Source organism: Ursus americanus, chromosome 4 (assembly GCF_024610735.1).
Source record: "Ursus americanus isolate L20-20 chromosome 4, mUrsAme1.1.p, whole genome shotgun sequence".
NCBI lineage: Eukaryota > Metazoa > Chordata > Mammalia > Carnivora > Ursidae > Ursus > Ursus americanus.
Window position 1 is genome coordinate 38,128,839 of NC_142130.1, and position 27,298 is coordinate 38,156,136.

The 27,298-nt window shown below is 45.7% G+C and overlaps 1 protein-coding gene across 1 annotated transcript in view; it reads right to left on the bottom strand.

Moving 5' to 3' along the window:
- Positions 1-24,236, bottom strand: part of ARHGAP31 (Rho GTPase activating protein 31) — a 99,842-nt gene extending 75,606 nt beyond the window's left edge. The window contains exon 1 of the mRNA XM_045785127.2: positions 23,496-24,236. Coding sequence (XP_045641083.2) covers positions 23,496-23,595 — 100 coding nt within the window. The 5' untranslated portion in view covers positions 23,596-24,236. The remainder of the gene's footprint in view (positions 1-23,495) is intronic.
- Positions 24,237-27,298: the final 3,062 nt, after the last annotated feature.

Sequence of the window (27,298 nt, forward strand, 5' to 3'; positions counted from 1 at the left end):
GTTTTGATCTATCCTCTCTCTCTTCTTTTCCTGTTATCAGTCAGGTTTCCCTTCTTCCTGGTTGTGGTTAAAAGACAAACCAACCCCCTGTTTGCAGTCCAGGGCGCCCCTCCTCCGCGTGTTCCCGCTGGGTGCGGGCTGGGTCTGACCTCGGCCCGGGACGCGAGGATGCCACCCTAGCGCGGGTGCCTCGCTGGCCCCTGGGGTTCCCCAGCCCTGGGCGAGCTGCCGGAGCGGCGCGGGCACGGCGGGGGCGCCGCCGGGCTCCGGGTGACTCAGACAGGCCGAGGCGTTCCGGGAAGCGGCGGGAGGCGCGCGGGGGCGCAGGGCTTTCCCCGCAGCCGCAGGGTGTCGGGTTCCAGACGCCAAAATGCGGATCAGAAACCCGTGGGCGGAGTGGTCCGGGAGGAAGCCGAGGCGCGCGGAGCAGAAGCAAGCGTCGCTGTTCCTTTAGAGAGGGATCCGAGGGAACGTGGCCTTGACCTAATGAAAGCTTTAGACGTCGCCCGCAGGGGACTGCGCGCGGGCAGTGAGCACGCGGGGCCCCGGGCCCGTTTGGGAGGATCCCACCCCCCCACCTCCCACGCTGGGAGGTGGGGGGCAGGGCGGGGCAGAGGGCCGAAGGGTGGGCGGCGGGAAGGGGCAGGGCGTCGCGGGACCCCGCCGCCTGGGTCCTCTTCTCTTCCTGGACACCCCAAAGGGAGCTAGAGCAGGGTCTGACGTAGACTCAGGTTAGCAAGCAAATGACAGAGGAGCAGCTGAGGACGGCCAGGACCCAGAGCCAAGAGGGCTTTGAGGGAAGTGCAAAAGTGAGGGCTCCCCTAAGAACTCCCCCCCCCCAACCTCCCCTCCCAGCCTGTCCTTCCCAGACTAGCCTGTCCGCCATCAGAGATTCCTTTGTTTTCAACGTTGGCCTCTCAGCCCTGTGGTGGGAGGCTGGGGAGGAAGACGGTTGGGCGGAGCCGGGGCAGTAGAAACAAAGATTGGGGTGTGAGGTGGGGGGGGGGGGGGAAGGTACCCACCAGGGTAGCTGCAGGAGGACACAAGGGAGACATCCAAGACAAACCCATCTGGAACACAAGCTGGCGAAAATGAGAAAAGGTGCCATGAGGGGTAATGGAGTGCGGAGCTCAACCTCCAGTCAAGACAAGTTCAGAAGCAAAATTGTGGCTCTAAAAAAAGATGGAAGACGGTGCAAGGTTGTCTCTGTGAGTCAGGCACTCGAAATGCATAATCTTTGTTTTAATTTGTCTTTGTAAGATAAATGCTGTTATCCCATTCCAGAGACAAGGGGGAAATCAGAAAGTTAAAAGTCCAGTCTCAGGTCCCTGCTCCCTAAAGCCAGTCTCCCCCCCCCCCCCCCTTTGCCAAGGTCTACTTATATTAGACCACCACTCCCTTTTATTCTTTTTCTTTCTTTTTTTTAAAGATTTTATTCATTTATTAGAGAGAGAAAGCGTGTGCCTGTGCGCCTGAGCACAAACAAGGGCAGGGGCAGAGGGAGAGGGAGAAGCAGACTCCCTGATGAGCAGGGAGCCCAAGGCCGGGCTCATGCCAGGACCCAGAGATCTGGACCTGAGCAGAAGGCAGACACTTAATGGCTTAAATGACTGAGCCATCCAGGCACTTCTACTCCCTTTTTATTCTTACCTAGTTTTAGTTCCTTTACTCCCAACCAAAAAAGTCCCGATAATACAACTTTTAGTCCATTCACTTTACTTCTGGGAATCTTTTTTTTTTTTTTTTTTTTTAGATATATTTATTTATTTTAGAGAGAGTAAGTGCAGTGGGGAGGGGCAGAGGGAGAGAATCTTCAAGCAGACTCCCTGCTGAGCCGGGAACCCAAAGCAAGCCTTGATGTCAAGACCCTGAGATCATGACCTGAGCTGAAACCAAGAGTCCAAGGCTTAACTGACTGAACCACCCAGGTGCTCCTTTGGGAATCTATTCTAAAGAAAAGTAACGTAAGATATACATACACACACACACACACACACACACACACACACAATGTAATCACAACCATATGGAAAATATACATAGAAAAACCCTGGAAATAAATTACATCTTTTTTCCTAAATTGTTTATATATTTTCCAATTTCTCTACAATATGGATAGGCATGTATTATTAATTAAAATATTAAAATAATTATTTCAGAAACTTTCCATATCATACATACATACACACACATATATAAAATATGAAATCACTAATGAACAGGAAGTCATCAGGCCTGGGTGAAAGAAGATAAGACGTACTTGAGCGATTTTTCCATCAATTGAAAGATTTTTCCATAATTTAAAAGATACATGGAAGTTAGAGGGGATGGGGCAATTTTTATACATCTAAGACATTAACAAAAAGGAAGAGCATGCCTCGTTGGGCCAGAGGAGGGGCCAAAACCTGAGCTTTAGAATACATAAAAAGGAAATGATGAGATCACAGCTGATTCCTGATTGGCAAGGACATGCTGATTCATGGGCAGAAGGGACCAAGCTGGCTGGAATGGTCAACTCTCAATGGCAAAGGAAAGAATACATTCATAAACATGATTACTTAGGAAAGGAGGTAAAGGAGTAAAAGGTAAGGTATTGGCATCATGAAAGTTTTATTTTACAATAAATGCATTTATCAGAATAATATTTTCTAATCATGAAGATTAAATATGCAGAATGATAACATGTTTATGTTTGGCTCAAGATTGTTAATATCAGTATGGTATTTTGTATCTCAACTCAAGTGGATGATAATTATGCTCATTTTGGGTTAGAAAATGCCTAACAATTAAATGGCCCCTCACTTGGGGCCCATAACTTTTTTTACAAGAAGGGAAGGGGAGAAAATCAAGAAAGCCACATGTCTACATGCTGTGTGGTTCCTGGAGATCCTTATGTAGCAGCAGGAATATATGCATTAATTAATAAAAGCAGGTTTCCTTTGACAACTTCTAGTCTTGTGTAAGGACCTAGTAGAATGAAGAACACGGAAGTATCCTTCGAGTTATCTAATACTAGAGATGGTATGAAAATCACAGAGGGAGCATAAACTATGTTGAGAACCTATGTTTTGGTAGAAGGCAAAATCCTCGTTCTGGGATTGAAATCTAGGATTCTCTGCGTGGTTAACAAACCACATACAAAAAGCTCCCTGTTTGGGCAAAAAGATGTCTTGGGTATTTCCAATTCCCCTCCCTTGATTCTCCCCCTGACAAGGGAGATACCTTACTGATGTCACTTCTGTTGGCGATCTCACTTTTTCTCCCCCATCTGTTGAAAGCTGTGCACCCTTTACCGGGGATGAGGTGGAAGGACATATGAGATTGAGGGCCCAACACTACCAGCCTCCAGCCTTCCCAGTTTCATCACTCTGTTTTCCAGTCATTGAAGTAGTTACAGGAGGGCAGGAGGAACCACTCTTTCAAAATTAAAGGCTACTACAGCCAGGAGATAGGGTGTTTCAGCAGTAAGACAATGTTAGGATTTCTACAAATATTTATTGGTTAAATGAAGAAATAAAGAGCACAATGTGTTGGTTGGATATAACTTTGTATCAGTGCCTAGATGGAAGCTGAGAGCCCATCTTGCTCGGTATCCCACAACTCGTGGAATGCAGTGAAATGTTACCTTCTTAAAATTTCTTATGATACAATGTACAGTGAATTCTTAATACCTTCCATCAAAATCAAAGAAGTTGGCAGAGAAATCACGTTATTTAAAAATTATAATAGAGGAACAGAAAACATTTTGATTTACTTTGCCTAAAATACCAAACACTGAATATAGGCATTTGAATGACATTTGGGTCACAAAATGGTGGAATTTCTGACCCTGCTCTTAAAAACAAAACAAAACAAAACAAAACAAAACAAAACAAAACAAAACACCCACAACACTCTAGAGACTGTTTTATAAAATATATGATGAAACCCAGAAGATGCTTTTATCTCATAACACCTATACCAGAAGATTAATCTCTGTGGTCAGTGTCTTGTTCTGGTTGGGGATGCATTTGAGCCTAGCTTTGGAATCTTCTCCAGTCAGAACATCTGTTCCACAGTTGGTAATGTTTGTTTGGTATTGCCCAAAAGAAGAGAGCAGAAGGGAAGAATTTTTAACAATGAGTCCCAAGATAGACTAGGTCAGAGGCACTGCTTATTTTGAAAAGGCTTTTTTTTTTTTTTTTTTTTTAGTAATGTGACCTGTATGTTCAAAAAAGGAGGGGCAGGTCATTGGACCAAGGGACGGATGTCCATCCAATACTGGAATGCAGTTTAGCTTGTTTTCACCACTTCTCAAATTTTCTTCCCAGAAATATTTGTTCATTGAATTATTACTATATTCCACACTAAGCTTAGTTTTTTTTAAATTTCTAGACAGATATTTGAATGTTTAACTTAAAATAAAAATAATCATAAGTGAGGGACTGATTCTACAGTATTCAATTAGGAGTATGCAAGAATAAAAAAAAATCTAGTTGTCTTAGGAAATCTATGTAAAATATGTAAATAATCTATATCATTTGGAAATTAGCCACGTTAGCCAAGAAAAGAAGGAACTATTATTTCATGGGCTCAGTGAAACCAGATTAAATTAGTTGATCAGTAAGTAAAATATTTCACTTTCCTAAATAATGTGAGGTTTGAGAAAAATCAAGCCAGCCTGCATTTGCAGAATGGAAAAGTTACATTTAAGGCAAAATTCAAATTACTAGATGACATTTTTTAAAAAATTAAGACTGTAACTTCTCTGTCATTAGTGTCATTGTTTTTACAAGAGTAGTATTCAAGACTTCCAGCAGAGATCATTTATAAAGATTCTGAGTTTTACCCAGTAAAAAACCATTGAGGCCTAGCATTTGAAAACTTTGTAGAAACAGCTGGGTTTAGTTTCAGAGCTCCAAAATTAAATTGAAAGAGGGAAAGATCCTAATCCCTTAAACCATCTGTTCAAAGAACAGGGGGGAAAAATAATGACAGAGTCTTCAGCTGGGAGAACAATGACCTCTTAACTGAGATCTGAAAATCCCTTTCCGAGTCACTATTTCAGCTGATCCTCACAGCATCCCTGTCTATAAGGTAAATATTTGTACCCTCTTACGCAGAACTCCTTACTCCCTGTCATACAATTAGCAAAGGCTAGTCTTCCAGCTAGGCTGGCTACTTCCAAAATTCTAAAGCTACTCTTCTGTACCACTTCCCAATTCCATTCTCCCTTCCTTTCTTTTCCCTCTTGTTTCTTCTTTCTTCCCCTTCCTCCCACATTAATGGGGATGCCTCTCTAGTGCCAGAAATTATTCAACATTGCTAGTGTTCATACAAGAAACTATACCCACAATGGCCAGAAGGCTAAGAATTATTCATAGAAATCTAAAGAAGTGGCATGAATGCCAGCCCTTTCTCTCTGCCTTCTTTCTTTTTTTTTTTTTTTTAAGATTTTATTTATTTATTTGAGAGAAAGAGCAGGGGGAGGGGCAGAGGGACAAGAAGACTCCCCACTGAGCAGGGAGCCCCACGTGGGACTGGATTCCAGGACCCAGGATCATGACCTGAGCTGAAGCCAGACGCTTAACCCACTGAGCCACCCAGGCATCCTCTCTCTGCCTTGTTTCTATAATGTTCCCATTGAAAATGGAAACTTCACTATCCTATAAAACAGAAAACAGCACATTACAGATGGGTGCTGGACATTTTTTGCCAAAGAACTGAATTTGCATGGTACTCTGCAGGCCCTTTGTGAAATGTCACCAAACAAAACACACACGACATCTGGACTGTCCAGAGGAAAGGTTCCAGGGCAAACCTCCGGGCAACAGATCTCAGAAAGGAAGTGTTAGTGAGGTCAGGAGGGGCACAGGAGATAAATGGTTGGCTGGGTGGGTGACCCTCAGATTAAAAAAAAGAAAAAAAAAAGTTTTGCTGATTTGCAGATTTAAGCAGCAGTGGCTTTCAAACTTATTTTTTTAAACATGAAGTGTTTTGTTCAGATAAATTTTACCCCAAAGCTTAAAACAAACAGGACAGAAGAAAGCAAGAGTGTTCTGCATAAGCAGAGTGGGGGACCCCAGAGCCCTCACTCCAGACCCCTATAGTGATCCCTCCTATGGGAAAAGCATAGCACAAACTTAAGCTTACTTATTTATTTAGGGGCGTTGGGGGAAGGCAGAAGGAGAGTGCGAACTGTGCGAAGTGCAGAACCTGATGCGGGGCTCAATCCCACCACCGTGAGATCACGACCTCAGCCAAAATCAAGAGTCAGGACGCTTAACCAACTGAGCCACCCGGGCACCCCACAACTTTAAACTTATTTGTATTTAAATATCCCTCAAAATTAGTAAGCAAGCCCAATTTCTTAGGATTAAAGTATGGGCTCCCAAGCAAGTATTTTAGGAAGAGTCCCTAACTCAAGCCCACTCCAACTGTGGGGGGTTTCAGAGAAAAGGGGCCGCTGGTCAGGGATGCTTCTTTTTCCTGGAAACCCAACTGCTTATCTTCAAAGCCGAGATTCTACCTGAAGCAGGATGGGAGGCATGAGAATGGACAGTCTGGCTTCCTACGGAACTCGCTGGGGGTTGGTGAATTGTTGGGGGCTGCATTAAGTTTATCTATTTCTAAAATTACAGTTTCGTTTAGAGAAAGTTATTCTCAAACACACATCCCTCAGTTCTGCACTGGGAAATTATCATATTTTTTTATTCCTTTAGCAATTCACTATGTTCGAAGCACACTATTTTTGTGTCCATTTTCTTGTCAGATCCCCACCCCATAAAGCAGGCGGGACAGGTATTATTATCCCCTTTCTACAGATGAGGAAGCTAAGGCTCAGAAAGATGGAGGGACTTGCACAAGGTCACACAACAAATACACAGGTCTTCTGATTCCGAATCCAGAGCTTTACGCATACAAGCTACCTACATAAATCTTGTGTCCTAGTAAGCAAGTAAACGCCATGGATTTGGTGTTACCAGTTCTGGGTCCTTGGGGACCATCAGTGTCCTCATTAGACAGCAGGGGCAATAATAACCTGTTTCATCTCACTCACAGGATTATGGAGCACAAAGGAGAGGATTTGATAAAAGCACTTGGTAAGCCACCATCTAAGGGTTGGTTACCACCCCCCTCCCCGCAATCTTGGCAGGTTCTCTGTCCTTCTATTAACTTGGACTTTACTTTTACAAACCAAAAAATATTTGTCTCACACCGTCTGATGGTACGGTGCAAGGCTCTTGCAAAATTCGGCAGGTGGCCATAGCAGTCAGCCAGCCATACTTTTGCATATCTTCAAACCGAAGCTCTCTCCCTATGCTGGAGATTCAAAGAGGTGCTGCCAAAGGCTTCCAAGAGTGCTCTACCCTGAACCCCAGGCAGTGGCCACAAGGACTGTGAGTCCAGCTGACGTGTTAAGGAGGGCCTCAAGGCTCCGTGCATGGGGGAAGCTGGGCCTTTGCGCAGTCAGCACAGGCCAGGCTCTTCGTCTTCTCCTGGGCAGAGTCAGAACCTGAATTTGGCAAGTTCATCTGAGAGTGATCCATTCTCTGCAACCAAGTTCTGTGGGGATGACTTTGTGACATCTAATGGCAATTTCGTCTTTTTTTTTTTTTTTTAATAGGAATTCACAGTTGGGTCTAGCCTCTGTATAGATGGGGGCCTCCCTCCGGAGGGTAAGTGCAGATGGTAAAAGTTGTTGATAAAAACAAAATCAGAGTAAAGAAAGTTGGAATAATTTAGGGAATATGTATGCTTTTACAAAATGAAAATGCCTTATTGTTTTTTCAAAGTATAAACATTATACATACACATTATTTTAAAAAACCCCAAATCATTCAAAAAACACAGCAACACAACAAAGTATGCAGAAGAAAGAGAAAAGCACCCATCCAGAAAAAAGCTATTGTTAATGTTTTAAGTATATTCCCCCAGAATTTTTCTTATATATATAGTTACCAAAATAGAATTATACAGTACATGTTTTGTAAGCTTTTTCACTTAGATATTGGACATCTTTCTATGCCAGCAAATATATGTCCTCCTTTTAACCAGACATATAATACAGGATATTTTTCTCAGGCTGTGAGGTTGTCTTCTGAATCCTCCTTCTCTCTTAAAGGCAGTTATCATCTGAGCATCTTTTCTTTCAGGGATTCCTAATACTGGATGGTTCTGAGAAATGCACTGACCTGTTCTTTCTGGCTAACACCAACTGGCAGCCAGAAAACACCACTGGCCAGCTGCATTTTCTCAGGCAAATTACTGTCCTGTCCAGGGCCTCAGGTTTCTCCATGTATGACACCAGAAGTTTGGGTAACGATTTTCTGAGATTCTTTCAGCTCTAAAATGACACATTGGCTTCTAGTTCATTGATCTCCATGTTTGCCTTGGCACAGGATGACCCTGGCCCTGAATGGAAGGGGAGGCAATACATGTGCACCTGCATGTATACCTAAAGGCCCCGAAGAAGAACCTCTGTTGGTAGCCGATGCTTGAAGCTGGCAGGGCTGGAGAGGCACAAGGGTGGGGGGCATGCTTATATTAGGGAAAGAACTCTCTGGGTTCCTTCCAATAGGGCAGTGGGTGATGTCTACAAGGAGGCATCAAATTCACAGCATATCAGTAAACACAGCCTTTGGGGCCATTCAGTCTTCCTGAGCACAAGTATCTAAACTGCAGGATAATTATGGTATTCATAAATACTGGAATTTGTTTCCCATTTTAAATGCTCTTTGGCCTATATTTCCTCATCTAAGTCTCATTCCTGGCTTTTAGATGAGGAAATTGAGATTCAGAGAGTGTGACGATTTGCTGAAGGCGGGTGGACAATTATTTGCAGAATGAAGATTCCACCCCACACTCCACCAGTGGATTCCTCCTGCACCTCCACAGTCTCCACAATGGATACCCAGTCCCATGACAGATGCACACTTATGTGCAACATATTCACGCAGACACACTCCTCCACCTCCATCCCACCACTGCTAGGACCAAGACAGCAAGCATTGCCCTTCCCTGGCTCCAACTACTCTTTAACACGTATTTATGAGCATTAGGCTAGGCACCAGTGATAAAGTGATGAACCAGGAGACATGGCTCTTGATCTCACAGAGCTGACCCAGAGTCATCGAGAGTCTAGAATGAAGCAGGGATAGGGTGGATGTGAGGATGATACATTCAGAGTGATAAGAGCAGCATTGGGCAGTATAGGGAAGAAGGGGAGCATACAGGAGAGTCATCTGACACTTCCTCAGAGGGATCAGGGAAGGCATCCCGGAGGATGAGACATCCACACTGAGACCTAACTGATAGGTTGGAGTTGGCAAGACCCCTGGTGGAGCTAAAGAGAGGAGATTTGGTGAATATTCTGCACAGAGAGAGGAGCATGTAGAAACACTTGAGGGCAAGAGGAGCACAGTACCTTTGAGGAACTATGAGAAGAACAGTGTGGCCAGGGGTAATGCTCGGCTGGTGTCTGCTAAGGCTACAGAGAAGGCAGGTCTCTGTGGGGGACATCTGGTAAACCTTATTGGTATTTATGGAGCTGATGTTTGTCTTGAGGGCATTGGGAAGCCATTCAAGGGTGTAGGGAGTGATACTGGTGACAGGCTCTTATCATTCTCTTTTCCAATCCTACTGTAAGATATACTCTGGCTATAGTTTCTGCAAAAATCTGGATGTTCACATTCAGGATACATTCCTATTCAGGCTGCCACCTGTTTCACTATTGTTGCCACTTCCTGGGTCTCTGTGGCCTGTGCTAAAATGGCTCAGGTGACCAGAGCACTGTGATCTAAGATGCCATGGATATGCCAGCATGGGGATCAAATAGCTTCTAACTATTCCCTGTCCCCAGGGAATGCAGAATCCCATGCAGTGATGAAAAAGAGTGAGATTGAGCTATATATAAATTACAAAAAATGGGTAGTTCTCCAAGATCTTCTGTTATTTAAAACAGCCTATCTCAAAACGTATATATGTTGTAACTTTGTGGGGAAAAAAACCAAACTCATTCGATGTGTATATTTTTTAGCATATACACAGAGAAGGTATCTGTGCCGTTCAATACAATAGCCATTGGCCACATATGGCTATGTCAATTTAAATGAACTAAAATGTAAAGTTCAGCTCCTCAGGAGCCCTAGACAGATTCGGGTGCTACCAGCCACATGTGGCTAGTGGTTGCCAAATCAGACAGTGCAGACAGAGCACATTTCCCTCAGAAAGTTCCGCCATACAGAACCAGTCTGGTTGAATCCAGCCCTGACTCACACATGGGACTGCAGAGTGTGAGAAGGGACTCTGTACTTTCTAAACCTCCATATTGTTTGAATTTCTTTTCTTTTCTTTTCTTTTCTTTTCTTTTCTTTTCTTTTCTTTTCTTTTCTTTTCTTTTCTTTTTTCTTTTCTTTTCTTTTCTTTTTTACAATTACTTTTATAATTTTACAAGAGAAGACGATGACTTGCATCTGTGGCAGGTGTTTATGCCTCATTAAAATCACATCCTGTATTTTTTCATGACTGCTGCCAATTCCACTCAGGAGGCAAGGGATGGCAGAGCGTTGCCAGAGGAGCTATTCTGGTGAGGGGGTAATGGAGACCACCGCCGTCTGGAATCAGAGAGAAAACACCTCTGGGAGGGAGCCCCTCAGACAGTGGCTGACCATCGAGCTAGTCTTGTTTCCTTCTGGTCCTCTGCTTTTCAGTCACAAGGGACAAAACCAGTTTGAGCGCCTGCCAGAGGGAAAAGCAGAGTCTGAAGTATTTTTAGTTCTCAGAGTTGTGGAATCTGGCAGAGGCGAGGCGGGCACTGGACAGGGAGGCCCAACTCCAAGGGACCCCGAGGTCTCCTAGGAGATGGAGATCTCGAAGGGTGGGGAGGACACTGCTCTGAGGCGGGGATGGCCATCCCACAGTGGAGTGGGAGCATACTGGGCCAAGCTCAGAATGGCAGCGGGAGTAAGACTGACAAGAACGATGGATTTGATAACTACTCCACGGTTTCTTAAACTGGAGGGATGACAAAGATGAAGAGAAACTCGGAAGAAAAAGAGATGGGATGGAGTAGAAGTGTGGCCAACAAACATTACAGAATTTTTCAACTCAAATAAAACTTGGATTTGAAATATTAAACATTGCTCTGCTTATCATCCACAAGACAGAGAAAAGCGAAATCTCCCAAGATTATAAGTAGATGGAATAAAATGAAACTGGGTTTTAACTGCTTGGGGCACTTCATTTTTCCTCCCCTTGGAGGAAGTTTATTCCTAGCTTGGGGTCCAATTTTTTTCTTACCAGCAACAACAGAAACAGCAAAAAGGACGCAGAAGCTTTAAAGGTGGCTCAAGATTCTTCCTTTATCGAACTGGAATCTAAACTGGCACATTTGTGTTCATCACTCCTTTTTCCTTTGGAAGATTTATAATGGTCATTTAATAAGCCATTTGTTCTTATAAACCTAGTCCAGGCAGGTGGGTGGCTCATGCTTCACTCTTGCTCACTTTGTTCTTCTTTTGAGAATGTTGATCCTGCCATATTGTTTTACACCCAATGCCTTTGCTTAGATTCTTCCCTCTGTCTGGAATATCTTCCTTTCAGGCAGAGACCTCTCAGATTCCACGCATCTTAGAAGACCCAGCTCCTCTGAGTCAGAATTAATGTCATCCACCTCCCATTGTGGTTTGTGTGAGAAGCAGTTGAGAATGTGTTCATCTCCTGCATGAGACTGTGAAATCCCACAGGGACAGACAATGCATGTTCATCTCTGTGTCCCAGCTAACCCAGGGCCTGGTTTATGGTAAGTGCTTAAAATGCTGATGTCCAGCTCTTCCTCCCCTCCCATAATCTCCACCCTATTCCCTTCATTCACATTACTAATATCTATTGAGCCAATGTGCTGGGGGGAAAACAGACTGTGGTAGGTTGAGTAATGGCACCCCAAAGAAGTCCATGTCCTTATTCTGGAACCTGTGAATGTTGCCTCAGATGTCTAGAAGGAGTTTTGCAGATGTGGTCAAGATAAGGATCTCAAGATGAGGAGACTGTCTTGAATCATCTGATGTAATCACAGGGTCTTTATAAGAAAGAGGCAGGAAATCAGAGAGATGTGATGAGGGGCCACAAACCAAGGAATGAGAACAGCCTCTCAAAGCTGGAAAAGGTAAGAAAATGCATTCTCCCCGAGAGCCTCCAGAAAGGAACCAGCCCTGCAGACATCGAACACACAGATAAACAGGGCACGGTCCCAGTCTTCAAGGAGCAGATTTTCTTTCTACACAGGGGAGGAGACAATTTAGGAAACTAGGACACGTGGCGGTTGAAAGTGAGAAATAATGAAGGTCTACGCTTCACCACCCTGACCACCTTCCTAAATATACTTCTGTGGACAAGCTTCCAGCTTCAAATTCAGCATTGAGAAACGAACATAGATTCCATATTTGATTCAACCCATGAAGAGTGCAGTATGGATCCGTACGCTCTACAGCTGAAGATTCTGTTCGTACAGCCCAAGATTGAGCCAGACCTACTGCTTTCGGTCAACTGTCAAAATGCGGTTGTAGAGCCAAGAAATAGGCAGATGTGAAATAGCATCTGGGCTAGCTAACACCCAGGCCTTACGTTGTTCCATCAGTGATGAAAACAGGCTCATTTTCCAGATTTATAGCCCTCCTGAAACACAAATGGAAACTAGAAGATTGGATGCTGTCACTATGATTATGGCCTTGTACCATAACTCTCATTTTTCTCCTTTCGATTTTGTTTTTAGGTTATTTTTTCTGATTACTAAAGAAATGTAAAATTTAGAAAGTTTGCCACAGTCCAACCCCAGAAATATTTATCAACAAATAAAAGTCTTAAGACTAGCATTTTTAGGCACCCAACCAAAGAAAATAAATAATTGGATGTATATCAAAAAAAATTTTTTTTAAAAGAAGAGGAAGCCCCTAGAGATATATGGGAGCCTCCGAATAGTATTTGTTCTCAGCTCCCTTAATTTTCCATCTCTGTAGCATTACTCAGGAACCACATTCTGAGTAATGAGGCTGAAACAGGGTAAGATTTCCAATCATCAAGGAAATACTAACCATAGTTAACACTTACGGAAGGTTTACTAAATTCCAGGCAGTACACTAGTTCATTTGGTCTTCATAATAACCCTGCACAATAACATCATAATCCCCACTTTATAGATGAGGAAACAGAAGCACAGAGAGACTTGGTAGCTTGTCCAGGGTCACAAAGCTAGCATGTGGGAGAGCTGAAAGCTGAACCAAGACAGCATATCAGCGAAAGAGCCACAGGCTAACCACCGTGTCACACTGCTTCTCAGAGAAGTCAACTGATATCACTAAACTGCACCTACTAACGCAGGAAATCAAACAAACAGAATTTAAGGAGATTTTTTTCATAAGGATTAACACAAAAAGGCTTTATGAAAAGTTGAATGAATCAAGACATCCTATTCCCATTATAATTTTAAAAGGTATTTTCCCCCCAATTTAAGTAGTAAAAATACATGTTTATTGTTGAAATTTTGAGCAATGTACAAAATATAATGAAGAAAATAAAAAATCATGTGGTTTCCCTCAGCTGCTTCTTTCTGTGGGCTAAGGCAATGCCTCTGAAAGTGAGATCAGTAGATGCAAGATACCAGGATCACCTGAAGCTCATCTTTAAAAATATGGATTCCGAGACCCCATCTCAGACCTACAAAAGCAGAATCCCTGAGGGACTGAGCTCAGAATGTTGCTACGCAGCATCACGTGACAGCTCGCAGCCCTAGACGTGGGAGAACTCATTCAGAGACGTCTCATGCTCCCCACAGACGCAGAAGCTACAGGACCTAGGCAAATATTGGAAGTTCTTACTAGATGTTCATTTTGTTTCAAGGAGTCTGAAATGGAATTTAAGGTGTATTTCTAATACTGCTTATAGTGTACTAAAGTGTACTAAATTTAACTAATATTTTTTACATTTTGAAATTGAATTTTAAATTCAATTTTAAAAGTAAAAGCTGCAATTTTAGTCATTCTTTGCCCAGTAGAGTTTGAGTATCATTGCCCGAGGCTTAAAAAGAGAGGTCCAGAATTCTTAAGACCCAGAATTCAAAACTCATTCCCCCCAACCCTTACCCTCTAAGCTTACCCTCCCCCCCACCAGCCTTTCCTTTCTGAAACCAAATTGTCATTAGGGGCAGTAGAGAAAGGGGAACTGAGGAAACCATGTCCCACTTGAAAGTCAGGCTTGGGGTGAGGAAAAAACAGATTACTCCATGGTATACTTTCCTGACCTTCAGCTACAGGCTCTGTGCCCAGGGTCCAAACCGCTTGAATGCACCCCCTAAGGGCCCCAAGCAGTGTTTGTGTCCTCAGTTCTGAGCCCATTCAGGGCCCGGCATCTAGCTTTGCTTTTCCATAAAGCAGAATGGTTCCTCCCCATTAACATCAGGCCCATATTCAAGCTATTAGCCAAACAAAAGATTTTCCAAATATGGACCCAAAAAAGCATGTGCACTTTGAAGGCCACAAATAAGCTTAAATAGCTAAACCATATTAAAAAAAAGCAAGCCAACAATTGACGCCAAAAGCGTGAGTCCTTAAGGAACAGAACAGCAAGACAAAAGCCAGAAAGAGGAACAAAAATACGCATTGTAGGGGAGGGGCAAGCAGGGAGGTGTAGATTTATATGGAAGAGCTGACATCATTGTTTCCCAATAATACTCTGCATGCAGGAAACAGATGGGAAAGAAGTGGTGGAAGGGACTACTTATGGTTACAGGGCATGCTCTCTGTTTAGAAGCCTGCCATTTGGAACCTAAATGTTTTACTTTGAAAAACCGGGGATGGAACTCCATTGCCAGAAGTTGTATTAAATTCTAGCTAAATCCTGTGAACTTATCACCTTGGCAATGCATGGTGAAATGGAGCTCTGCATATCAGACCCTGATTTTCCGCCAGCTGACCTGTTTGGGTCCAGAGGACACAGGGCTGTGGGATGGGAATTTAATGTCAGACAGACACGCTTTCAGTCCTGGTTCTTCTACCTCCTGGCTGGGTGACGTCAGGCAAGTTACTTAACCTGAGTTGGTCTTCATATAAAAAATGGGAGACAAAACAGAACTTCCCACACTATAGGGAGAGGTTGAGGTTGCACACTGATGCCATACTGCTCGACTGGATCAAGACACATAATTAGGACGGTCACTTAACATTCTTGAAAGAAGTCCTCTCTGTGCAGGGCACAGACAACAGCTAAACCAATTGCCAGTCTTGGTATGATCAGCTACTCTGTCTTCGCCTGAGGGTAGCTTTCACTCTCCTGCCGCTGAAGACAGCCCCCATGCCCAAGCCTGGCCACTAAAAGTCACTCTCAACTACCTTTCCCAGAATTTCAGCGTCTTCTCCCTCAGGGTGCAAGAAGGCGTGACCAATTACAAGTATCAGGCAAAACCATGTTGTTTCCTGTCTGTAGACACCAAGCATCCCATCTCCCCCCATCTCTGTCACTCCTCATGGTCAGATGATATTTATCATGGAGCCCTCATTTCATTCTCTGTAGTTCTTTTAGCTCTCGTCCCCTCCCACGACCCCACTAGGCTGAGAGCAACTTGAGAACATCTTTGTAAATCCGAGAGTGTCTTGCACATTAGACTCCCATTAAATATTTGTTGCGTTGAAATGAAAAACCCCACACAAGATGGTTTCTGAATAAAAACATGAAAAGAGCCAGGGAAAGAAATATGCATAATTGCACAAATGAGCTCAGTTGCCTGTCACGAAAGCTATAGATTTATTTATAGTTTGCCAGAATCCTACTTTATATGTCAAACTGTTTTCTGGTGTCTGTAACAGTAAGAGCTGGGATATGTTGCTTTGGGGGGGGGTGACATTCATCCCTCTCTCTGGGGGAGGTGGGGAGGGGGCCTCAAAGGCATTCTGGGGCAGCATCAGGCCATGGGCGTGGTACTAGGGCCTGGTATGCATCAGCCAAGCTTGAACTAGAACAAAGAGTGCCTGAGACTCCATCCCAGAAACTCAGTTGGTTCTGGGGCCCCGCCAAGAATGTGGTTCATACCGAGGACTGACTGGTGAGGCGCTAGGAAAAGGCAGTGTTTCTGGGGCGTCCTGTACGAAGTCTGGGTCAGTTTCTATCTTGGAGGAGCTAGAAGTCCCCATGGGGAACCTTAAACAATTTTGGATTCCTAATGCTCCAGACATCAGCAGTGTCTCCGGGCCTGGCTTTCTGGAAGGGCTCTAACACTGACTTCCTGAGGAGGAAATAGGGTCAGTCAATCAAGTGCCGTGTGTTGGCCATGGGGCTCAGCCACAGGGTTCAGTCTGAGAGGCGAGGTGCACGACCAAATTTGTGTGAGCTGCTGACTGCCCCCTGCCCTCAGCAGAGCGCACCGCTGACTTGCCAGTTAGAAAACAGAACAATAAGGGGGCATGAAGATCAAACTGGGTGTCTCGGACTCTAACCCAAAGGGTGTTCCAAGAGAGAAGAGGACTGTGGCTGCCGTGGGCAGGGAGAGGCCTGGGAGGAAAAGGTGGGGTCTGGTTGGTCTTGAAAGCTGGCAGGTTTAGAATAGCGGTGTGTGAAAAGCACCTTGCAGAGGGCAAAGGGCCATGCAAATGTCAGTTGTTATTATTATTAATGATCTAATGGCTGGGGGAAGAACAAAGCAAAGAGAGAAAAGGCTATTTTTTTTGCAGGGTTATGGGTTCGTTTTTTTGTTTTTGTTTGTGTTTTTTGTGTTTTTTTTTTGTTTTTTTTTTTTACAAAACTGTAATATAAATGCCAAATTGTAAAAAAGTGCTACTCTGGGAAATTGTGTTTGCGCCTAGGACTGTGGCCTTGGGAGTCAGGTAGATCTGGGTTTAAACCCTGCCTTTCCTATCTCTATAATCTTCATAAGATATTTAACCTCTTTCATCTAGTGTCCTCCTCTATAAAATGGGGATTAAAAAAATGCCTAATTCTTACAGATGTCAAAAATATTACTTTGTATGTATAAAGTGACTGGCACACAGTTAGCAATCAATGAGACAGTGACTCTAACTCCTAATGAAAATAACAAGCCAGTCTGATTTAGGGCTCAGCCCTTCTTTTCCTCCTTCTTCTTTTAACCATCCAGCAGCACCATGTTCTCATTTTTCTCCATTAAAAGTTGCTCTTAGAAAAAAAATCTAATACCAGTACCTGCTTTTCTCTGAATTGCAGTCAGCACCTTTCCTCTGGGTGCTCTTTATTTTAAGTCTTACCTAAAACTGCATCCTGGGGGGAGGGTTAGAGGGACAGGCTCTAGACTCCTGAAGTTTTGGGAGGCTGTGGCCCCACCTCAGTAAAGACCTGAAGCCAGCCCTTTGAGGGAGGAGCATCAAGACCGATTAAACTCAAGCGTGGCATTTGTACTGGGGCATAGAAATAGCTCAGAAAATTGGGTGGGACATGCACCCATAAGCTAAAAGAAAAGTCATTTGAAAGGTGGGGATAAGTGGGAAAAAGCTATGTTGGCTTGAATTCAAGGCAAGTCATGAGTGAAAAACAAAACAATAAGAAAACAAGTAGCTCCGCGTTCCTGGGCCTCAAAACCGGTGTGAAGGAACCACAGAAGGGACAGTGGAGTTCCAAAACCCAGAGGCCAGTGGGGGCAGACAGCTCAGCTCGATCAGTCTGTGGTGGAGGAAATGAGCACCAGGTCGCCCCAATTAGAAGGGTCTGTCACTACTTCGTTCCAAAAATATTTAGTTACAATATCTAATGGAAAAAGAGTGGCGGGGGGCACAATTCTTATCCTCAGACGAAGTCCCGGATCTTTCAGGCCACCTGCTTCTCCCACCCACAGCCACACACGCTGCCACAAAATCCCAGGAAACTCTCCGGTGAGGTGATTCCCAGAAGCGAACAGTCCCCAGCAAGTGTTTCAGAACAGCCTAGGTCAATCAGCTTCTGGAATTCAGAATGCGTTCTCCCCTCCTCCCCACTCCCACAGAAAAGTTTTCCAGCTAGTCCAAAGATGCCTGATGGAGTGGGGGGGGGGGGTAAAAGAGGATGCAGCAAAAACTACAGCTCCAAACTGGGGAGCTTATCCCCCATTCACAGCATCATCTGTGGGAAAATGCGTTCCCACTTTCATCATGTTTCCCTCTGCCCCAGCACGAGGCCAGGCCTCCAGCTCCCTCCGACCCCATGGCAGATGGTTCACTGGGCTCCAGGGAATGTCTGGGGTGACAGGAGAGTGGGCTTCCTCAGCAGGGCCAACGCCTGAGCCTCCTGAGGCTGGAAGGCATCTGAGTGGCCACCGCTGGGGGTGGGTAGGGGAAGTGGAAGGGTGAGGCTGTGCCTGTGGTCAAGGGGCTGTTGGGATGGGTCTGGAGAGTGGCAGGAGGGAGGGGTGTGGGTAGATGGAAGTAGCTGTTTCTATTCTCTGAGTGGGTTGTTCGCCATGTCCAGACCCTACAGAGTAAGTGACAGTCAGACTGTGTTATCAGTCAGTTTGTTTCAGGTTTAAGGCCTTAATTCTCCTCTTTGGGTTCTGCCTGTTCAATTCTGGGACCCAAATATGGGGATGCCCCTCGAAGCTCAAGCCTGTGAGGTTGCTGTTCTGTCCCCACACTACTTCCAAGACCTGATTTCTCTTTCAGTTCCCTTTGGTTTCAGGAGTGGCTGGGTATCCTTCTCAGAGCTTTTCAACTCAGAGGGCCCTTTCAACTCAGACTGGCATTTTGCTCTTCCACCCCTACGCATTGATGGTCCACTCCCCGGTGGCTCTGGGAAATCCCTGCATGAAATGGCCTCTTCATTCAATGAGGCAACCAATCTGCTTCCCATCCCTCTTCATAACTGATTACCCATTTCACTGGAGCCCTCGCTCATTCAGTCATGGACGGTATGTGGTTATACTAGGGCAAGTCCAGGGTTTGAGGATAATAATAGCTACATTCATAGCTTTCCATACGCATGTCCTCTGCCAAGTGCTTTGCCTGTATGAACTCATTTATCTTCATATCAGTCCTCTTATCACCATTTCACAAACGAGGAAACTGAGGCCCAGGAGGGTCAGTAACTTACACCAGGGTCAGGAACAGGCAAAGCTGGGATTTGGTGCCAGACAGTAAGCTTCCAGAACTCCTAATGGGAGTCCCCAGCAGAGGCACCTGACTTGGGAGGTCAGGGAAGGTTTCCAGGAGCAAATGAGACCTCAAGAATGAAGAATGAGGTAGGGAGGGTGTGATAAGGGTGTGCCCGGCAAGATGCTAGGGAGGAAAAGGCTAAGCCAAAGAGAGGACCTGCCGCGGTTCTCCAGGCAGTGTTAAATCCTGCCTGGGTATCTTATCTATTTGATTGTAGATAGTAGCTTTTACACGTTCTCCTTCAGTTATATGACAGCTAATTTCAAAGCTTCATTGAGCCACTGGTTTCTGGAAGTTTGTTCACATCCCTTGTTTCTCGAGTCTGGGGTGCACATTTCTTTCTCTCCACAGTACCTGCACTGTGCCGCAATCCCTACTTAATAAATAAACCAGTAAACAAACTGAGAGAATGATTTAGCCTCAGAAATTCTATATATATAAATTTTTCTTCCGTTTTAATCTGATAAGAACTAGAAAAGAATCTTCAGTCATAAAAAGGCTCACGGTCCTTATCAAACATTCAGAGGCTACATTCTGAATAGTCCAGTTTCCTCAACGAGGGAGAAAACAGTCTGTAAAATACACTGCCAGCAGCAGTTCCCAGCTCTGCCTGCATATCCGAATCCTCTAGCAAGCTCTCAAAAACATACCCATGCCTGCCTGGGCACCAAGAAATTCTGATTTAATTGTTCTGAGATGGGACCTGAGCAACACCTTGCATCACCTTTTTTTTTTTTTTTCTTTTAAGCTCCTCCGGTGATTCTCGTGGGCTGCCATCACGGGAAACCACTGGGTCAGACAATATCACCTTTTCCCAGGGATCAAATAAAATGACAGATTTGCTCCGAACGGTGAGAAAGTCCTCAGCCTTCATAGCGGAGACAGATGACACAAAGGGAGGCAGAAGACAGCTTTTCGATAGCGTTCTCTTACTGGTCCCTTGTCTCCTGGCCCCAGCACTTTCAAGCTGTGTGGGAAGACCCAGGGCGTTGGGCTGAGAAACAGGGCTTCAACCGCAGCCTTCCAACCACCGGTGACAAAATGATGGGGTTTTCATCACATAGCTGCAAGCAATGGCCTTGCATTCAGTGGTCAAAAGGAAGACACCCAAAACTGGACTATTTTCAGCATACCAGTGAGGAAGGGATGCTCTTCTCCCTCTACTCCAGACAGGAAGATAAAGCTATCTGATTCCCAGTGGAGAGCTGAGGGTGGGGTGGCGGTCATCGTGCCGGCCAAGCTGGCCACGAACAACCCTGTGCCATTCTTGAGTGTTCTTACCAGGGGGGAGGAAAGTGGTCAGAGAAGCAAAAGGGAGGAACGGACCCTTCACATCAGGCCTGTGTGCAGCTGGGATGAATCAACAGCAGGGTCTGAACTTGGCATCTGTGTGGATGCCCACAGAAACTGTATACACGATTTGTGTGTGTGTGTGTGTGTGTGTGTGTGTGTGTGTGAGTGTGTATGTGTGTGTGTGTGTGTGTGTGTGTGTGTGTGTGTGCCCACGCATTCATTCCTATGAGAGAGGGCTTCTGGTTTTCATCAGCTTCCTACAGATTAAGGATGACACTTGGCCCTGAGCAGCTTCTGCTCTAAGCTGGACACCTATTTGTCACCCACATACCCTGGCCTGGCAGATTTATCCAGCTGAAGGTAGCAAGGCTGGCTGGAGCAAATGACTGAAGTGGATGGCATTCATCCTTCATGCTCGGCCTCAGGGGTGTAGCTTCCCCATTCTTAGATGGCCTGAGCACAGCAAATTGTCACCAGCTTTGCCCTCCCCCCCAGCTTGGGGCTTTCCCTCCCTGGCCAAGCACAAGGGCTCTCTTGGCATCCCTGCATCTCTGTCCTCCTCTTCTGCCTTTGTGCTCCCAGACCCGAATCCATTTTTCTCTGTCTCTACGCAGGATTGTCACCTCACCCTTGACTCCAGAATCCAGGAATCATCATGTTCGTCTTGTGAGGCCCTCCCTAGCCTTCTGATTTCTTTACCATCTGACTTGTCACCCTCAGGATTCTGGGTTGAACTTCCAGGGTAGCAGGCAAAGGGGCAGTGCCCAGGTCAGCTTTTCCTCCCTGGGGGCAGAGTCCAGGCCTTATCTACTAACCAATACATGTTTCAGAAAGTCCTGGGGAAAACACACTGTTTGAGGAAAAAGCCATTAGCATTTTGCTCACTGATGGTACAGTGCAGGAAAAATAACAGTCAACTACATGACTAGTTTTAGATGTGGCAAAAAAGAAATCCTGATCACTCTCATTTATATAAGCTGTTTATCATGCACACCTAATTCTCATGTGGCACAAGAATGGTGTCTCGATCATTAAGTGGGTCAGTTTCCTTTTGTTTCAAAGCTAGACTGTATTCAGGTATGTCAGACTTGAAAGTTTGCTGATCCTGTGACAGGACTGTCTGCTTTCAATTTAGGGAAAAAAAATCATTAGAGGAGAATGTTGGCCTAGATGAGAAAGCTAGGGAGGGGAGAAGAGCCTGGTACTCCAGGTCCCTCTGCACCCTCTGTGATTTACTGTATGACCTTAGGCAGGTCAATTTACCTGTCTGGGCTTCCTTGCCTTCCCTGCCCACTCCCCCAAAGGCTGGGCACACAGGTACTGGCTTTCATTTTTTTTCCTCTAAGCAGTAGTCCCCTTCCTTCCCCCCCCCCCCACATGAAACCTGTATGGAAGCCCAAAATATAAAGCAAGTGAAAGAAGAGCTGCCAAAGACTGTCTTTGAGGTGTCTTCACAGAATGCTTGGATTCCTGGCTCATCATATGATTTATGACATTGTAAGAATGGGGCGGGACTAGCAAGCACCCCCATGCAACTCTCATGCTTGACGGGGGGGCCAGAATAACACCCAGATGGCAAAGGGGGAAACCCCAGGAGCAGTTGTAGTGAACCTGGACTTAAACCTGAAGTTCCTCACGAAAATGGGTGGAGGGAAACATTCCCGCATGAACTTCTGAGGGTAGTGGTGAAGACGCACCCTCGGACTTCTAGCGCATTTGAAAAAGTTCAGTCCAATTTTCTTTCAGATTGCCCTCTCCCAGATTATTGGAGAGGATGAAATGAGTTGACTGTTATACCTTGGTTTCAAAAGAGGCAGTTTTGAAACCTGTGGTCCCCCAAACTCCAAGATACTAAGCCATTTGTCCTCATGACACAGCAGACCCTGAGGTCTAGAAAACCGCAGGAATATCACACCACTGCAAATTACGAGGTGGTGCTGAGTCTTTAAAAAAATGGAATTGAAACAAAATTATTGTACTGTTTTTGAGATGCACATTTGATAGGAGCTAATCAAATCGTTTTTGAGATGATTTTCCTGGAGGCAGAATTATTCTGCACAGTGAAACAGTCCTCCAGTTTCCTCCTTTGTTATAGCTATCTGTGTGTAAATACAAGGCCTATATAGTGGACTATTTTCTCTCTCACTTAAGTTTCTGAAGACAAGGCCTTTTTGTCAGGGTATGCGCAAGACCAGTCAACCTTACAAAAGGAGTCATTTTCTGCTCAATATCCCCAACTTTTCTATGACTAAAAACATCTAACTTCAAATGCTGTTATTGTAATCTAGATTGTTTTCTTTCCCTCTCCCCCAACAAATGTTTAAATTGTCTCTACTCTGCAGGATCCCCTTTTTAAAAAAAGTCCAATCTGACCTTGAAAGCGGAGAGGCTGGCTCTCTTTTTCTTTTATATACCCTCAACTATTTTAAAATCTAGGCCCTCTGGCCTTTTTGCAGCACTCTTCTTGTCTGACACACCAAACGCTAATCTGAAAGCCAAGAGGAGGTAAAGGGTCTGGGAGGTTGGGAAGGGGAGGGAGGGAGGTACTATATATCTGGCATCAGTTCAGAAATTCAGAAAATGTTTGTGCAACCACTCCCCCAGCCAGGATCCACCGCACCCCCTGCCTTCCAGCACATTAATAAAAAAAGATGTGAGCAGATGAAATTGGAGAGCCCGGGCAGGACACCCAAGGCGGTCATAATTATGTACCAGGAGAAGCCCACTGATCACCATCCCACAAGTGTAGCCCGCAACCCTCCCCTCCCACATCCAAAATTTGCGATCAGGACCTCTGGAGCTCCCACCCCCAGCCCGCAGAGGTAGCCGGTTAAACTTAAGCAGCACCGCCCATTAACGGCTGGTGTGCGCCCAACGGAAGGACTGCCACAACGTCTGCACGTCGGGGTGGCTGTGCTGTGCACCTTAGAAATCATACATGTTCTTTAAAAAGAAAAAAAAGTACACTGCGCCCACAGGCCTAGACTACATTAAGTTGTGAACTGAATCTAACACACCCCAGAAAAGTCCATCCCGCCCTCAAACAAAAAGAAAAGGGGGGGGGGAGACGCGAAGGCACTTTACCATCCTGTCCTGAGCTCTCCAGATACTCGGTCAGGTCACAGCCAAAGGCACTGGCGGCTCCCTTTCGTTTCAGCTTCTGCTTGGCACCCTTGTTCTTCATGAGTTAGTCCCGAAGAGGTTGCCCCTCCGTCTCCCCCTCCCCTGTGCTTGGCACCGCGCCTAGGATGGTCTCCCGGGTCAGATCAGCGGCGGCGGCGCGGCTCTGGGGGGCCGCATGGGCGCGCGGAGGAAGTGCGGCCCGGGACAGCGCGCATGGACCCGGCGGGGCGCTGAGCCCGGCGCGGCCGCGGAGCCTGCAGTCCACGGCGCGCTCCTCCAGGGCCGCGGGGCCGGAGGCCGGGCGGAGCTGGCGGCCGCGGGCCGGCCGCCGGGAGTGTCACTTCCTCACTTGGAGTCCCAGGGACTTTCACGGGCTGCCGCGGTGTCTTCGGGTGTTTTCCTCCGCTTCGGAGGGAGGGCGAGCTCTCCTTTCCGCCTCTGCAGATGCCCCGGAGAGGACGGGAGCGCGCGAAGCGGGCGGCAGCCGGGCGGCGAGCAGACAGCCCGGGGGCTGCGTGGCTCCTCTGCCCTGCGCCCGCTGTCTTGCCTTCAGATGGCTTTGGGAACGCGAAAAACAAGCATCCTGTCTCTCTCGCCCGCCCTCACGCCTTCCTTTTTTTCCTGTCTTACAAATCCTAGGATCATCCAGCTCAGGAAACGCTGGAAGGAAGTTAGCTAGGGAGGGGGGCGGAGGGTGGAAATTTTTGGCAGCTCCGCGCTGCGTGTGTATGGGGCCGGAGGAAGTAGGTGGGTGGGTTGAGGAGCACGGGGTGGGGGGGAGGACGCGCTCTTCGGAGAGCTGGTCGGCGGCTCTGGAGATAACTGGGCAGCTCGGGAGGAAACCGCCGCGCTCCCAGGAGGACCCGCAGCCCCAGCCGCCCGCTTCCTGCCCCACCACGGCCTCGGAGGAGGGCCGGAGGAGGCGCGCCGGCCTCGGGACCGAGGGTGCTAGGTGGAACTGGAAAAAGTCCTGCCTCGCTTTAATCCTCGTTGTCACCGTCTCTTTGACACTTTCTATTTTGGTGCCTGCCTTCTCCTACACAAACGCTTGAAGTAGTGACAGAGACAAAGGCAGTGATTCCAGCGGAGAAACCCGACGGCGAGCGGTTTTCCGCCAGCCACTCCCATCCTCCTCTCCAGCGCCCAGGTACCCCGAATCCTGTTAGCTCCCTTCCTGCGCTGAGGGAAGACTGGGGACTGCCGCCCTGTAACCACTGCCCGGGAAATCAGATTTCTGGTTACAGATTCATGCACACACACACACACACACACACACACACACGCGCGCGCGCGCGCATTATTGCAGTTTGCCAAATGAAAGTGATTTGCAGGGCATCCAGGATTTAAGGTGACTGATATTCTAACATAATGTGGAGAAAGGAGTCTCCCAGGCTGTTTCATAATTTGTCTCAAGTTTTCAGGAGGACGTGGTTTTTTCTTCTCCAGTTAGATCTGAAATTCTTTGACTTCTGTGTACTCAGCACACAGTAAGAGCTCAAATTCTTGTGATTTAACCATTTGAAGATTAGATTAAACTTCCTGTATAAATTCAGATCCATATATAGACTTGAAGGGTAGGGACGTTCATACAGCTCAGATTGCTGACAGAAACTTTAAGTGTAGTATTTTAGTTACTGAATCCCTTTACCTCACTTAATTCCCCATGTATCACAGTGACAGTGAACTTTGACCCTTAACCTTCTGTCTTTGCCAGAGGTCACAAGTGACAGCCTGCCTTCCGAATCTGGCCCACAGATGTGTTTGGTTTGGCACACACAATGCTTTAAAATTTTTTAAAATTAATTGCCAACTTTAAAGGGTTAAGAGATTTCACTTAAAAGATCGGAATTTCTAACTTCTCTTGCAAAAATAGGAGATCTGGTAACACGGAAATGGCAGTATTGCATGGCATGGACAGCTGATGCCCAGCTGTGACAGACCCCTCTCAGGTTTGCAGCTCCCACTGCCTGTCTTCCCCCCCTTTGCACCTGCCTGGCTTCTGGAGCCACTTGAGTTCCCAGCCCAAGCTCTGTGTATGGGGTCTCCTTCCTCCCATTTTCCATCCGTTTCTCAGTGACACTAGCATTGCAGCAGTCATCTTGGCTAGACATTTTCAAGTAACCACTGACTCATTTCTTTCCTCCCCCACCTCCAGGCTAGTTCTGCCTGGACCGATGAGTCCTTCAAAATGCTTCTCCTCTGGGTTTCTTCTTTTCCACGCCCATTCAGTAAGGATTGTTCACTCCTCAGTTATTAGAATAACTCATAGTGGGATTTGCTGAGTCCGGTCCCTGCCCACTTCATCCATCCTATGTAGTAAAGGCTTGCTGAACCTTCCTGAAATATTGTTGTTATATGTCTGCTTTGTTCAAAACCAGCCCATGACTCCTGTTTTCTAGTGCCAGGACAGCAATTTCTAAGTGTTTGAGAATATCTGGTAGGGTATTCAGTGTGATGGTTTGTTCCTCCCTTTATTTATAGAGAATCATTTCCATATGAGTCGATAATTATTACTATTAACACTCGTTTAGGAGTTTACTGTAGTGAGGACTTTCATACTTGTCATTTCATCTACCCTACAGTGGATTTCATCACTTTGGCAGCAAAGGAGAGAGGCCAAAGGGGTGCTTTTTTCCTGGGTCAGGCTCCCAGAACACATATGGATAAATTGTCAAGTTCTTGAATTACCTCTTGAAATCTTTGAAAACATTCTTTTAACTTTTCATTTTGAAGTAATTTCAGCTTATAAAAAATTTGCAAATAATAGTCAAAGAATTCCATTTACCCTTCACTCCGCCTTCCCAAATATTAATATCTGCTATAATCAGAGCACAAGTGTCAAAATTAGGAAATTTATATTGATACCATAATATTAACTAAGCAATAGCCCTTATTCAAATACCAACTAATTTTTAATTACATCATTTTTGTTAAATATAATCTTTCTCACAATGAAGTCCACCAGTAATTTATAAAGAATTCTCATATACTTCACAGTATAGCATTCGCTGTGTATCAGATCCCCTCAGTCACCAACAAACACCGAAGTGTAGGTTATCACAAAACAGCGCTGCCTAGGTGAACCAGGAAAGCTGGTGACCTGGACACAGCCCTAAGATTCTTCTGTGCTTTACTGAGGATTCCCCAGGGGGTGCTGCAATCCTAGATGTTTCATCCTGGAACAGCCTGAGACCTTTTGGTCCCTGCTTCATGATAAGTCATGTGAAGTTGGGTTCAAGTTGTTTAGCGTTCAGGGTTGAGATAATACTGAGCACTGGGCAAGGTGTCCGTTATGCCTGGGTTGATTGAATAAACATTTGATATATGTTCATGGTGGTTCTTTGTCTTTATTTGATAACTCTCAATTATCTACACGTTATGGTTGGGAGAATTCACAATTTATCAAGCCAGATAATGAAGCCACATTGTGACAGCAAGACTCAGGAAGCTGGAAAACTGTCCCCCTCCCCATTTGTCCCTGTCCCCTTTCATTGCTGAGTGTGCCCTGTGATAGATGCCAAGCTTGAATTGAGCCCTTGCTCTGCACACTCTGTTTTTCTTTCTCTTTCCTTCCTCTGCTTATCTCTTCCTCTTCTCATTTTTCTTTCTCCTTGCTTACCCTGAGACGTGTACCTTTTACAGGGTCTGCTGAGGAATATCGGATTTGGATTTCAGAGGGTTTATCCGTTGGGTTTGGGATTTCCTAGAAAGTAAGATTATCTGGAGATTGCATAGGACGGCTCACAGGAAGATGAATTGAGCTG